This window comes from Diabrotica virgifera, chromosome 4 (assembly GCF_917563875.1).
Source record: "Diabrotica virgifera virgifera chromosome 4, PGI_DIABVI_V3a".
NCBI lineage: Eukaryota > Metazoa > Arthropoda > Insecta > Coleoptera > Chrysomelidae > Diabrotica > Diabrotica virgifera.
Genome location: NC_065446.1, coordinates 216,422,115 through 216,437,604, shown reverse-complemented (window position 1 = coordinate 216,437,604; position 15,490 = coordinate 216,422,115). Strand labels below are relative to the sequence as shown.

The 15,490-nt window shown below is 34.1% G+C and overlaps 1 protein-coding gene across 2 annotated transcripts in view; it reads left to right on the top strand.

Annotated features, from left to right (window-relative positions):
- The window catches only part of LOC126883291 (uncharacterized), a 531,955-nt gene that overhangs the window by 346,481 nt on the left and 169,984 nt on the right, over positions 1 to 15,490 (top strand). For both annotated transcript variants that reach the window (XM_050648642.1, XM_050648644.1), the window contains one exon: positions 7,249 to 7,341. In XM_050648642.1, the coding sequence (XP_050504599.1) occupies positions 7,249 to 7,341 (93 nt within the window). The remainder of the gene's footprint in view (positions 1 to 7,248; positions 7,342 to 15,490) is intronic.

Genomic DNA, 15,490 nt, shown 5'->3' with positions numbered 1-15,490 from the left:
GAGTTGTTTGTATGTAGTAGATTGATGTGGTCAAGATATTCAGGATGTTTGTACGGAAGTTTCTCTGTCCTTAGCAGCGTGGAATAATTCTTCTATATCCATGTTTGCCCAGTTCCGAACATTTTCCAGCCATGACTTTTCTTTTACTTATTCCCCTTTTCCCTCTACTCTATACTGCATTAGACTGTATTTTTAATTACACATTATGTGTCGTATTAGTTTATCCATTAGTTTCATATGTTGTACTCGGTTAAAGGCCGTTCTAAAGTCTATGAAGCATATATATTAGGGTGATGCGAAAAAAGTCAAGTTGATAATCCAGTATCGCTATAGTGCGGAAAAGTTGCGATTGGTAATTACAAGAAAAACAAAACAAAAATTATTCAAATCGGAATTTATCTTCCGATCCCGCAACGGGCCTAAAGATTATGAAAAAATGAAATTATACCGTTTTTTCGGAAATTTTTATTTATTCTCCATGTACATTTTATTTATCGCTATAGTAAAATTTATTTACAGTTTGCATGGTTGAGTAATAAAAACAATAGTTTTACGCACTTAACGAATATCTTCCGATCCCGCAAGGTCAATCAAAATCTATAAAAATTTGAAATTGTTGATGATTTTGATAAATTAAAAAACATTTAGTTATCTCATTTTTCTGTTACATTGTGAAGCTCTTCGCTTGTTTATATATTGTATAATAATATTTAACCCTGCTGTCCTGTTCGGGTCTATTTGACCCAAAAAATAATTTATTTCTTATTTTACAAATTATTACGCGGCGTAACGATTTAGTGTTTCGTGACTTTATTACCTAATATGAGGTCTTTCAATTGCATATGAGATAAACTATCAACTTCCTGATTTTTTTGATAAAAATGAAATTGTTACCTAGGGTACGTTCGGGTCAATATGACCCGCGTATTTAAACCGTTAAAAATTGCCTGTGTATGTGTGTTTAGTTGCAGTATTGTATATTGGCAGTACCTGTGTGTTTGTCAGCCGGATACGTCTGTAAATTAAAACAGGTTTCTGCAAGCTAGAACTTGTAAAATAAACTGTAGTATGGCTAGACGATGTTGCAAACCAAATTATAAATATGACCAATATGGACGGACCAACATGGTCTTTGGAACCAACTGGAAAGACATGACAAAAGTTGGTTTCCAAGCATACATTGGTCTTTTATTTTTATCTCGAGTTTATAAGTCCCATAGTGAATCAACTAAAAGTTTGTGGAATGATGAAACGGGTCGTAGTATATTTCAATCAACAATGTCGCATTATATATTTACAAAAAGTTTGCGTTTTGTAACGCAAGTTTTGAAGTAAACGTTTTGATAACAAAACTACTAGACAGGATACGTTTTGAAAAACTTGCTGCAATACGTGAAATTTGTGAAACAGGTAGAAAATGTACAAAAATTTTTTAACCCTGATGAAAATGTTACCATTGATAAGCAACTAGTTGCCTTTAGAGGACGCTCTCCCTTCAAATGGTACATTTCAAGCAAGCAAGCGAAATATGGCACAAACGTTTAGGTTTTATGTAATTATGAACAGTAAAATTTCTTATGCTCTAATATTGCAGATCTATACAGGAATGCGTGTGATGTGTGACTTGAGTAGTAATTTGTAAGGCCACAATATTACGTGTAATAACTTTTTTACATCGTAAAATTTAGAAAAATTTCTTCTAAAACAAAGTATATAAAATTCCGGGAATTATAAGTAAATTAAACCGGAGCTTTCAGTAATCGTGAATAAAGAAGTTCATAGTTCGTCTTTTTTGCTTTTCGCAAGACTGTTGTTGAAAATATTCCTAAAAATAATAAAAATGTCGTTCTTATGAGTAATTTGTATCATGAATCTATGCAACATGCATCACTTTCATCAAATGAAAAAGCCCCAAGTTATTTTAGATTACAATTCTAATAAGGGAGCAGTGGATATTCTAGATTAGCTTGTTGGCACGTATACATATAAGAAGAGATAAATCGCTTGCCAATGATTGTTTTTATAATCTGCTGGACATTTCTGCCTACAACGTGTTCGTGTTACGGGCATCAATAAAAATCCAATGGAATATTAATAAACTGGCAAAGCGGCTAATTTTCTTGAGGAATTGGGAAAAAACTTATGAAACCTGTCATCATTTCCAGAAAAAATATACCAATAACTAAAGGCTCTCACGAACTGGTAAAAAGGACACGAGCAGAAACAAGTAGACAAAATGGAAATGCTAGTGAACCATCTATGGACAATCTAACTCCGCCTGCTAAACGAGCACTCTGTAAACTTGCCCTAAAGACGATAACAAGACTAATTATTATGTTGTATAGTCGGTTCCCTAGACTCAGACACATTTGGCTAGTGATTTTAGTAAGTAATTTTGCCAATTTGGTATAATTATCAAAAAAAATAATTACTAAATAGTTAGAAAACTTGCCAATGCTGGCAAACTTGGCCAAAAAAACAAAAAAAATGTCCTTCTAAAATCACTAGCCAGTTGTGTCTGAGTTTAGCGAACTGACTATATTTATCATAAACATATTTGTAAAATCCATTCTTTTTATTACTGTCCCAGTTTTAAACTGAATTAAATTTTTTTAGATATTTGTTATTAGGCTATTTTGAAAGAAAAAAATCCCTTTTATTTTTGTTAATAAGGTTTAATTTACATTAACCACACAATTTTTGTTTAATTAACCATAATTTCTTGTTAATAAAATTTTATTTATCACCATTAGCCTATTTTATTTCGATTAAGGAGCATAAACCATAGTTGGGTCTTATTGACCCGAACAGTACATTTGTGTAGTTGACTCGAACGGGACAGCAGGGTTAAACGACCCAGAACTCACAACAAAAAGGTGGTTGCACTTTTTACTCCACCCACACCCTTCTCTCCATACAACCAATGAGTGTGTGGTTTTTACATTATTTACATAGTACATTTCTTTTTCATTTGTTTGTATCCAGCTTTTAAACGTCAACTTTGAATTTTGATTTGGTGGTAAAATCTGGCAGCATGGACCTTGATTTAAGTGTTGCCTTGATGAATCCATCTCTTGATTGGGTCCCACATACATTAGACGATACTTCCGTGACCAACTCTACGTACCGCTAGACAGCTTGCGTATGACAGGGATGGTTTTGTACATTGCAGTCTGTCGTGTTGCCTGATATAATGTAGAATATCTTGATTTGAAACGCTTTGAAGAACTGGTGGAGAAGATAGTTTTGCAACATTCCAATCTAATATTTCAGTGTAGTCCTGTGCTTCAAAATTTAAAGTTGGAGGGATGAAATTTCTAATACGTTTGCCCTTGGCTTTAGTCTATCCGGCTTTTAACACTCTCCTTAGCCCTAGCTCTCTAATGTGTTTCCTTTCTCCTTACTACTTGAAATTTTGAAGCACGGGACTAAACTGAAATAATAGACTGGAATATAATGTTGCAAAACTATTGCAGATTGTTGCAAAACCATCTTCTCCACCACTTCTTCGAAGTGTCAAATGAAGATATAAGTTCTTGCATTACATCGGGCGACATACCAGACTAGAATGTACAAAACTATCCCTGACATACGCAAGCTGATGAGAGGTGCCTAAAGTTGGTCACGGAAGCATCTAGGTCAGTCGATTGACGGCAAGAAAAAATTATCTACCTACTTATTTATTCCAGTCCTAAATATTACAAAAATTCCTAGTCCGTAGATCCCAGAGAATTAGAAAGGCAGACAGTAGATCTCGAGTCCGATTAAGTTGGTCACCCCTGGTCTAATGTATGTGGGCTCCAATCAAGAGGTGGATTCATAATGGCAACACTTAAATCAAGGTCCATGCTGCCAGATTCTACCACCAAATCGCAATACAAAGTTGACGTTTGAAAGCTGGATACAAGCATGAAAACGAAATTTACTAAGTAAATAATGTAAAAATCACACTCATTGGTTGGTTGGAGAGAAGGGTGTGTGTGGAGCTAAAAGTGCAACCACCTCCTCGTTGTGAGTTCTGGGTTGTTTAAGTATTGTCATACAATATATAAACAAGCAAAAAACTTCACAATGTAGGAGAAAAATGAGATAACTAAATGTTTTTTAATTTATCAAAATCATCGAAAAATTCAAATATTTATAGATTTTGATTGACCTTGCGGGATCGGAAGATATTCGTTAGATGCGTAAAACTGTTGTGTTTATTACTTAACCATGCAAACTGTAAATAAATTTTACTATAGCGATAAATAAAACGTACATGGAGGATAAATAAAAATTTCCGAAGAAAAGGTAAAATTTCATTTTTTTCATAAACTTTAGGCCCGTTTCATAAACGAGGAGAAAACTAAGATGATGGCATCAACACCCAACAATAGAACCAGAAACATCGGTCACCAATTCACGGTTGATAACTCTACCTTTGAAGTGGTGGACAAATTCACATACTTAGGCTCCCTGATCACCAAGGAGAACCTCATGACGGAAAAAATCAAGCGAAGGATAATTCTCGCAAACAAATGCTATTTTGGACCGAGTAGACATATGAGAAGCAGAAACTTAAGCCAAAAAACAAAAATAACCATATACAAAACCCGTGTTGACATATGGATCGGAGACATGGACCATCTCCAAGGCAGATGAAAACCTTCTGCTTATATTTGAACGAAGGATCGTGAAAGGAATATTCGGTGGCATCTGTGAAAATTGTGTTTGGAGGAGGAGGTACAACTACGAGGTATACCACAGATATAAAGATAATAATATATTTGGTGGTAAAGACGTAGTATCTCTTATAAGAATAGGAAGACTAAGATGGGCAGGACATTAGCAAGATCAGAGCAGAACAACCCTCCTAGAAGAATCCTTATGTCACAACCTGTGGGAAGTAGAAAGAGGGGTAGGCCAAAACTCAGATGGAGGATGGTGTAGATGAGGATGGAAGAAATATAGGCGCAGCAAACTGGCAACGGTTGGCAATGGATAGGACTGACTGGCGTAATAGACTTGGGAAGGTCGAGGCTCTTTCATAGGGCTGTAGCACCATTGATGATGATGAAACATTAAAAATACTTTTCCAAATATTCGAAAGAGTTTCATTACAAAAGAAACCAAAATAAACCAGTAATTTAACATTAATTTAAAAAGTAGTTTACCGTTTACCTCCATATATCGAGTTAGCGCTGTGAAAAAACTTCCTAAAGAAGATTATGTAAAAACATTCAAGAAAGCACTATGTGAAAAAGCTACTACATAATTTCTAAAACGAATTGTATGATGAGAGAGCAATATGAAACACAGTGCGGTAAGAAAAAGATTTCCCATGAACCGGCTCTGGCAGTCTATTTCTGTGGTTGATTGGTTTATTTTCAAGATCAGCCTGAAATTAAATCCGATTGATTTTGTAAACATTCCTTGCATATTTATAGAAACGGACGATTGTTTAAAAATCGACGTGTATGTATAAATACTTACTTCTGTTTTCTATTCTTGAAATTTATGAGTGTGAAAAGTTATGTCCAGACGGATCAGAAATATTAGTAATTATTACCTAACAAACGAAAAAAAATAGAACTACAGGAATGCAGAGGTTTATGCAAGCATATGATTAAAAAGTTTAAACATAATTCATCAACTTTAATTTAGTCAAATAATTTTTGATTGAAATCTTAAAAATAATAAGGTTCTGAAATTGTTTTTTCAAATTTTTTTCTATGCTCTTTGGAGATGCCTTTTCCTTCTGCACAAAATAAAATTTTCATTTTACAAGCCCGAAACAAACTTTCGTGACATTTTCCCCAATCGAATAAAAAAAGTTTTACAGCGATTCATCTTATTGGGTATAATATTGGGTGATTATCTGTGGAGGTAAGTACGACATGAACAATTAATGAATGTCCTGAAATTAAAGAAGATAGACTAAAATGACCTCAGGATCGTATCTAATTTATACTATAAGCAGCGAGCAAAAGTACGTGTTAACGAATAGCTGTCAGAGGAAATTGAAATTAGACGTGGGGTGAGACAGGGATGCGTATTTAATGCTAGTTCTAAAAAGCTCTTGAGGGTGAAACAGCTGGAATAAAGGTGAACGGAGTTCCCATTAACAACATTAGATATGCGAATGCGGATGACACTGTCGTCTTAGCCGAAAATATTGAAGATCTTTAACAGAATAGCGATATAATATAGCCAAGAATACCGTCTAACAAATGAACATCAAGAAGACAAAATTTATGAGAATATCTAAAACTCAAAGAAATAACGAGAATCTCCTCATAAACGGAACCATTGTCGAACGAGTAGACCAATATGCATATCTTGGAACAATGATCAACTCCACAAATGATTACTTCCAGGAGATTAAAATTAGAATAGAAAAGGTTAGAGCGAATTTTATCAAAATGAGAAAAGTGCTCTGCACAAGAGATCTAAAACTAGAGCTAAGAGTAAGGTTGGCTAGGTGCTACGTTTTCTCGACTCTGTTTTACGGAATGGAAGCTTGGACCTTGAATGCGGCATCAATGAAAAAACTGGAATCATTTGAGTTGTGGTTATATAGAAGAATTCTGGAAATAACATGGACAGAACACGTCATAAACAAAGAGGTTCTGAGAAAGATGAATAAAGAAATGGAAGTCTTAAATACAATCAAAACCATAAAATTGAAATATCTGGGACATATTACACGTGGAGAGAGATACAACTTGCTCCAATTGATTATGCAGGTCAAGATTCAAGGAAAAAGAAGCATAGGAAGACGCAGAATATCGTGGCTGCGCAACCTGAGAGGTGCTCAAATGAACTTTACAGAGCAGCCGTCTCCAAAGTCTGAATAGCTATGATGATTGCCGACGTCCGTCGCGAAGATGGCACTTGATGATCTGTGGAAAATTGGTAGGTTTGGTGCTATTTAACACTTCATTTCCTCGCCTAATAGGAAAGTTAATAAAAGCATCAACATATTTTTTATTCTTCATCTTTCTCTTGTTGTTGAAAAAATGGTGTTATTACTTGACAAAAGCCATTGCACCTCAATAATACAACTCTTTACTACTAATACCCCAATAAAAAAGCACTTGTTCCTCACAACGTAAGCTGTGATTACCAGGCCACGTGCACCATTGTCACACACAACCTACCATTAACGATCCGCATAACACTCAGTTTAATATTTTTTATATTATAAAAGGAAGAAGATATTTTATGAGTCGAGCAACATATGTTTAACGCGTGGCTTTTTTGCAGGTGCTGTGGCATCTGGATATCTTCAGAAGGAGTTTCCGGGACCTCTCGGGCCATGCATGTATGGCGGAATCTTGTATATTTTGTGCTCTTAAGGTAAGTTTAGTTAGGAAGTTGAACAGTAGGGGAGATGGGGGTCGAATGTATCAGAATTAATTATGAAACATGGCATTATGCCTTTCGCATGATATCACTACAGAAACCTTCAAAGTAAATTTACTTCATTACACAGGAAGCTAAAAGTTAAATTATTACAAAAATAAGCATCTTTGTTCATATCAAAATACCTATCACCAATAACAGTGGAACCAACTCTGTTGACTTTGATTTTCGATCTGTTTGATAGTTATTCAGTTACGTTGTTTTCAAAACTTTATATTAGTTTGTCTCTATCACGTGAATTTTTTTCTCTATCCCAAAATTTAGCATGGATCATTGAAAGCTAACCTTCTCACTGGATTGGATTTGCTTAGAAATAGTTGAATGATTTAGTACAAAATTTAGGGTTATCCAAAAAAGTTTGGAGGTCTTAGCACCAAGACTACGTGAGAGAAACTTGCCTAAAAAGGGAGCTAAGGTAACCTATTTTCCATAAAAAGAAAGTTCGTTTCTACAATACTTTTGACGTGATGGTCGATTTGTGTATTACTATAATGCACGTGGTTTAATGAAAGAGTTGGGAATTTCAGCCTATAATACAACTCAATGGCAACTGTTTGCCGATAGCTCAAAGATAAGCTTGAAATGTGTTCTGCTTTACAATGGAAATTTATTTGGTTCAGTCACGGTAGGCCGTTCAGTTCGTTGGAGTGAAAATATGAGGACATAAAGTCTTGATCTGTTCCAGTATCACGTGCACCAATGGATTATTTGTGTCGACCTTGCTTAGCTTATCCCCCTTATAAAAAGTATCCTTGCTTTTCCATGTATCTGCGATAGCAGATCTCGTGAGAAACATTGGGTACAGTCGAATTAGCTGCCAAGAGCTGATCTAAAACCTGGTGATCCAAACATTGTAAAATACATCAACCACTTGTTGACAAAAAGAACATTATATTTCCACCCTTACATATAAAATTGGGTCTCATGGAACAATTTCAAACTTTGCCAATTATAGGAGACTTTTCAAGCATCTCATTTCAGCATTTCCAGCCTATAATTTGAAAAAATAAAGGCCGGTGTTTTTAACCCTGGAACAGCACACTGGGGTCTGCAAAACCCAGGCACATGAATCGTTCAATGTAACTTGCACATGTCTGCGTCTTTTGGCGATCCCGTTACCACATTTAGTAGATTTCTACTTTTTTGGTAGATTTTTGACATTTCTGTAAGAATTCTAGTAGGCAATATTTTTTAGTAGATTTTTGGTAGATTTCAACATTTTGTTATGAATAAAATGAAATTTGCTTTTTTTATTATTTATCATGTATTTATCACATTTTTAAATTAATTTTAAAGCTTTCTTGTTCCAAAAAAAGCTGACAACGTCGCTTTTCTTTCATCGTCATGAGCACATGTGAAACAGGAAACAACAAACAGACTTCCTTCGTCTTCGGCTCTTACTTACTTTACTTTTTACTTCCTCTCCAGTCTCCAATTCCAATTTGTGCCTTGTACTCGTCTGGGTTGTTTGTTTGTTAGTAAACATATAAATATAAACATAACCTCTATTCAATAGAGGTCAATAGGTCAATATTATTATATTTATTCGGTGCTGTAAAATTATTGCATAAGTAGAATTTACTTACATTTGTAATTTACAATTTAAGATTTTTTAAATTATAGCCAAAATGAAAAATTCATATGACAAATGACAGATAACTTTTACATGATGGCCGCTTTCGATTTTTAATCGATAGTTATCAATATTGAATAATTACTAAATCGGTAAAGTTTTGATTTGTTTTATATGGATATAATTACAAAATACTACGGAATTTCACTTTTTGACATAAATTTAATTAATAATTATGTTCATTTTGTACAATATTTTTAATAATTAACAAAAAAAAATTTAAGTTCACTCAAATAAATAATCGATTACTGCCATCAAATTCACATAAATTACTAGTATAGAAGTTGTTTTTATTATAAAAAAAAATCATAAATTATTTATACAAATATGTTAATAAAGTTTTAGTATACTTTAGTTTTTATTTAGTAGATTTTAGTTTTTGATTTAGTAGATTTTAGTAGATTTTGGCCAAACATGCAGTAGATTTCGTAAATAAAATGTGGCAACGCTGGCGATCCCTTGCACGTAAATTCAGTTAACAGCCGACTACGTTGAGAGACACTCGGTGCGCCGCGTGAGTTTATTTTATAGTTTGCTGTGACGCTTTTAGTGGAATTGTGGATACTTCGAACCCCAGTGTGCAGTTAAAGGTTGTTAAAATTTTGAGGTGATTTTCTGTTATATGTTAGTATGACAGATTATAAGAGAAAATATTAGCGTCCACTGACAACAAAAGAATTAGAGTAGGATGCTGAAAACCTGTGGGCGAATGAAGATGAACCTGAGACCATTAATTTTGGAGACTCATCAGATGAAGACGATGATTATGTTCCTGAACATCAGACACTGATAACGAACAAAGTGACGACGATAATGAAGAAGAACAAACAGAACCCAATACCTCGCAAATAAATATCGCCAGCATACTGGGAAAAATTGTTTAGAACATCAGAACATCGTACTGTTTAGAACATCGAGCTCAATTGTTGTGTGTCAGAACCAAAGTTGAAGTGCCTGGCTAAGCTTAAAAAATAATTATCTTTTAACAACATTTATGTTTTATTTTTAAGAGACAAGTTTTATTTCACTGGAATTTTGTTTAATTTTTTTGGTCATATCTCCATATTTTTAAAAAAATGTAATAAAAGCACTATATTATGTTTTTTCACGTTTATCAGATCCAATGAGAAATGTTTCTTTTGAAATAAACACATTTTGAAAATAAGATATTGTTGTTTATTGTTTTGTAAAACATACCGCAGAAAAAATAAATAAATAACATTTATTACTAAAAACGACAATTATTAGGGTTTTCGAGACCCCACTGTGCAGTCTACATTAGATGAACGAACTGTGCTGTTCGAGGGTTAATAGTCCACAATAATTTCAGTAGCTTATTAAGAAATTGAAAATAATGTTTGGTGGTTTTTCAAAAAAACTAAAACTTTCTTGTTAAAAACTTTCTTGGAAAGATACGAACGAATGGCGCTGAAATTTTCCAAATTGCTAGATTCCAATATGAACATTAAAGTGCACTTTTTAGCTGATTTCACGAAAAATCTTGGTTCAGGCAGTGCATGGAGGCATAGTATCAAGATAGGTGGCATGTAAACACAAACACATCGAAAATGTCTAATGTGAGCTGCACACTCTCGCCGAAGTCGATCAAGGTTCAACAAGTACGAGAGTGTAGACGGCCACCTTGTGCAACTTTGCCTCGCTTCGTTCTACTTCCGTTCTCTGTCGGTCTGGCGCGTCCGAGTCAAAGGGATCTTTGTCGGTGTCGCACCGCTTGAATGTGTCCCTCGCGAAGTAGAACGAGTGTGTAGAGAGGTACTTCGGACTTCGGTCAACTTTGGCGAAGTAACTTCGCCGAGAGTGTGGAGCCCGATTTAGGAACGGATTGTAAAATGTAACATACCGTTATAATGCTTGATTAGTCAGCAATGAACTCATCTTAATGTGAGCTCCACACTCTCGCCGAAGTCGAACGAGGGTCAACAAGTACGAGAGTGTAGACGGCCACCTTGTGAGACTTTGCCTCGCTTCGTTCTACTTTCTCTGTCGGTCTGGCGTGTCCGAGTCAAACGGATCTTTGTCCATGGTACAATAAATTTCCCTTGAAATTGAAGCTGAAACTTTATTGTACCATGATCTTTGTCGGTATCGCACCGCTTGAATGTGTTTCTCGCGAAGTAGAACGAGTGTGTAGAGAGTAGAGAGGTACTTCGGACTTCGGTCAACTTTGGCGAGGTAACTTCGCCGAGAGTGTGGAGCCCGCTTAATAATTTCAGTGTAATATGATTTCTTTTTTATAAAATAATCAAATAAAAGTTAACAAGTGAACTGCATTAATGGAAATGTTTAACATAAAAGTCAATATAAAACATAAAAATCTAATAACAAATGTTTTTAATAATCTTTTTCTACAACCGTGTTAAAAATGCTACTTTAAGGCACTAGTGCTTTAAAATTTTTATGGCACTGCAGTTCGTATTGACCGTATAGGCAATTTTGATGTAATGTCAAAAAAATATAAAAATGGTATGTCAGTCAACTTCAAGTAAAAGTTTTCGTAGATATTGTCCTGTAATTACGTTCGTAGAAAAAATATTGTATGATATGCGTGTTAAAAAGTACATTTTGAAGGCACTCATGTGAATTGCAGAACTCGCTTCGCTCATTCTAGTTCAGAAAGCCACTGCGCATAAAAATATTCTGATTCGGATTTTTTGCACAATCTTACACAAAAAGGACTCCTTTTAACAAATTTGCATGTTGCCAGGACCAAAGGGTGGTCAAAAATTTTTTAAACGTTTTTTTTTGTTTTTTCCTAAAATTATTTTTTTGCATGGAAAAAAGTTTTTTTTAGGTTTTTTGGATCATTCCAAACAGAAAAGGTCTTTAGTGACTTTTCTCTAAAAATGATCGGCGAAATCGGCCATTTTTAACCCTCAAAAACTATGTGAAAAACTGAAAATTTGAATGTTGCCAAGGTAGGTAGATATTCTTTAAACATCGCTTGATGAAATCCCGAAGAGTTTTTTGCAATACAATATTCAAAACTCCTTTGTTTTTTAATTGCTAATCAAGCTTGCGCGACACTATTTTCCACCGACAGTATGGTGCAAATGAAAGGAATAAATTCGTTATTTCGTAAACCGGCGATTTTAAGGAAAAATCCCGAAACAGGTCGATTTTTATTTTTAAGTTATGATATTGTGGCATATATGGTATACTAGTGACGTCATCCATCTGGGCGTGATGACGTAATCGATGATTTTTTTAAATGAGAATAGGGGTCGTGTGGTAGCTCATTTGAAAGGTTCTTCAATTATCTATTCAGTAATGTAAACATTTACATAATTATTTATACAGGGTGTCCTTCTACTTCTTTTTTTGTTAAAAATAATTTAATTTAATAAAAAATTTTTGGACACCCTGTACAAATAATTATGTAAATGTTTATATTACTGAATAGAGAATTGAAGAACCTTTCAAATGAGCTAGCACACGACCCCTATTCTCATTTAAAAAAATCATCGATTACGTCATCACGCCCAGATGGATGACGTCACTAGTATACCATATATGCCACAATATCATAACTTAAAAATAAAAATCGACCTGTTTCGGGATTTTTCCTTAAAGTCGACGGTTTACGAAATAACGAATTTATTCCTTTCATTTGCACCATACTGTCGGTGGAAAATAGTGCCGCGCACGCTTGATTAGCAATTAAAAAACAAAGGAGTTTTGAATATTGTATTGCAAAAAACTCTTCGGGATTTCATCAATCGATGTTTAAAGAATATCTACCTACCTTGGAAACATTCAAATTTTCAGTTTTTCACATAGTTTTTGAGGGTTAAAAGTGACCGATTTCGCAATGTTTCAAATTTTTAATCGCTTATATGTCAAAAACTATCATTTTTAGAGAAAAGTCACTAAAGACCTTTTCTGTTTGGAATGATCCAAAAAACCTAAAAAAAACTTTTTCCATGCAAAAAAGTAATTTTAGGAAAAAAACAAAAAAAAAAACGTTTATTTTGACCACCTTTTGGTCCTGGCAACATGCAAATTTGTTAAAAGGAGTCCTTTTTGTGTAAGATTGTGCAAAAAGTCCGAATCAGAATATTTTTCCTAGCGGATGCGCAGTGGCTTTCTGGACTATTCTGCAAACTTTCACATGCGTGCCTTAAACGTGTACTTTTAACACTTATATCATAAATAACTAATTTCCTCCAGCAGCATTAATTGCAGCTTGAGGCAATAGGATCAATTGCTGTGTAAGAAGATCCCCAAATATTTTACGAAATGCGAATTGCCTGTTTCTAAAACTATTGTCTACGCAGTGACCCCAATTTCCCCCATTTAGTATTCAGATTTATTTTTTTTAATATAAAGCCACATATGCCTGTAATTTGACACTTTAATTCCTCGAGACAATGATCGTGTCCCAGATGACTTAATCTTTCAGTGGATGAACGCCATCCTAGCTTGTAGAGATCAGCAGATCACAGGATACCGAAAGGCACACAACACTTCGCTTTTAAAAGCTTTTTTTCTACTTCTGGAGGGCTGGAGGGGAAGAATGAATTACTAATGTGATCAAAACCACCAAATTAAAATGCCCTTATTGAGAATGTTTTTATATATTTTCATTTATTTTCTACTCGTTTTTCGTTGAAATTTCAATTTCCGACTTATCATCGACTTATTTCGTATGCTTTAAATCAGCGGTTCTCAATCTGTGGTACATGTACCACTGGTGGTACATATCATTATTTGCGGTGGTACACAAAACGCAAAACTGTCAAAATCACCACTATTACAGTTAATTAGATTACCTATCTAGATAGGTAGTTATTTCAGTTAGGTGGTACCAAAAATATTAAAAAGTATTTTGTGGTACATGACTCAAAAATATTGAGAACCACTGCTTTAAATGATGACGCACGGGTAAAGATTCAGGGACTCAACTGTATACAGCTAAATTAAAACAGATCTAAAAGCTATTAAGACTTTTGAAGACATTGACTGTACCTTCTGACGACTGAATGATATGACTCGTATTCGGTCCTTGATTTTCGTAAAAGTAAAAATATTGAGACTTACATAGGTCGGGACTGCAGGGAAGATGATCTAATAATACAACGAACTTGTGAGCTGTTTGCGAATTTGCATTACCTTGATGGAGGGTGATCCGCAATTTTGGTTTGGTTTTTTCAAGCTCAGCGATGACTTTTATTGACAGAACCGTCGACTTTTCTCTACTTTGAAACACCCAAACGGTGGTTCATTTGAGTAAATCATACACTCGTTTTTTTAGTTTTCTGCATTTAAGCAATCTAGAGTTTTTGACATCAATTCGCTATATTCTGTTCTTTGGTCAACAGATGCAGTATTAAAAGAGGATCTAATTTGTAGACACACAATTTTTCTTGCAGAATATATTGAATTGTGGTCAGTAAGGACTTCTTCCCGATGTATCACCACATCATTGTATCACATTCGTCAATAATTTTGCGCACAGGCAGCGTTGACATTTGCCGTGTCGAGCATTTTATTGTTTTAGCTAATTCTTCGATATTATATTTCCATTATTAGTAAGGTCACTGAAGGTTTTCACCTGCGATTTCGTTGAACCTTCATCGATTTTTATGAAAATTGGTGAGTAGTTAGAAGATATTTCAAGGAACAAAGGTGACATGATGCCAACTTTCGCTTTTACCCTGGGGGTGGATGCCACCCCTTCTCAGAGGTGAAATTTTTTTTATTAAAAATAATACCAGAAATCGGTAGAGGGGCAACGTCTAAGCAAAATTTGTTTTATAAAGTTATTAACATAAATCAATACTTTTTGAGTTATTAAATATCAAAGATTTTATTTTTTCTTAAAAAATATGCATCTTTTAAAGCTGTTTTTCACGTATTACTCAAAAACTATAAGCTTTTGTAAAAAAATTATTATTACCAAAATTAAAGATAATAAAAATTTTAATACACTCCCCACTTAAAGAACTAAACTGATGTTATTTCAAAGTGAGTTATGGGTAATTGAATGTATATTTTTTTCGACGAGTACTCAAATCTAAGTATTCAAGCTTACATAACGGTAAAACGATGCATTTTATAGAATATACCTACTTGTTAAGCACTTGTCAAAGTACTTTGGAATACCTATCAAATGAGCTCCGGTAGCATCAAAATTAAGCAAGTTATGATGAAAATAAGAGAACCCTTTCGATTTTTTTAGGAAAAAGTGAAAAATAAAACATACGCCATTTCCACAAAAATTAAAATTGGTAGTAATCCTCACAAGAATTTCTTTAGGTTAACATAGTTAATGATTTCAACAATTTTGACCGGTTTAGAATGCATATCTTTGAAAAAAAAGATATAATTTAAAAAAATCAGAATTTTTAAAATTATCGTACTTTTCATTTTCTTTTGATAATAACTCCAAAAATACTCAATATACGTAAAAAATGATATTTAACTAAATTT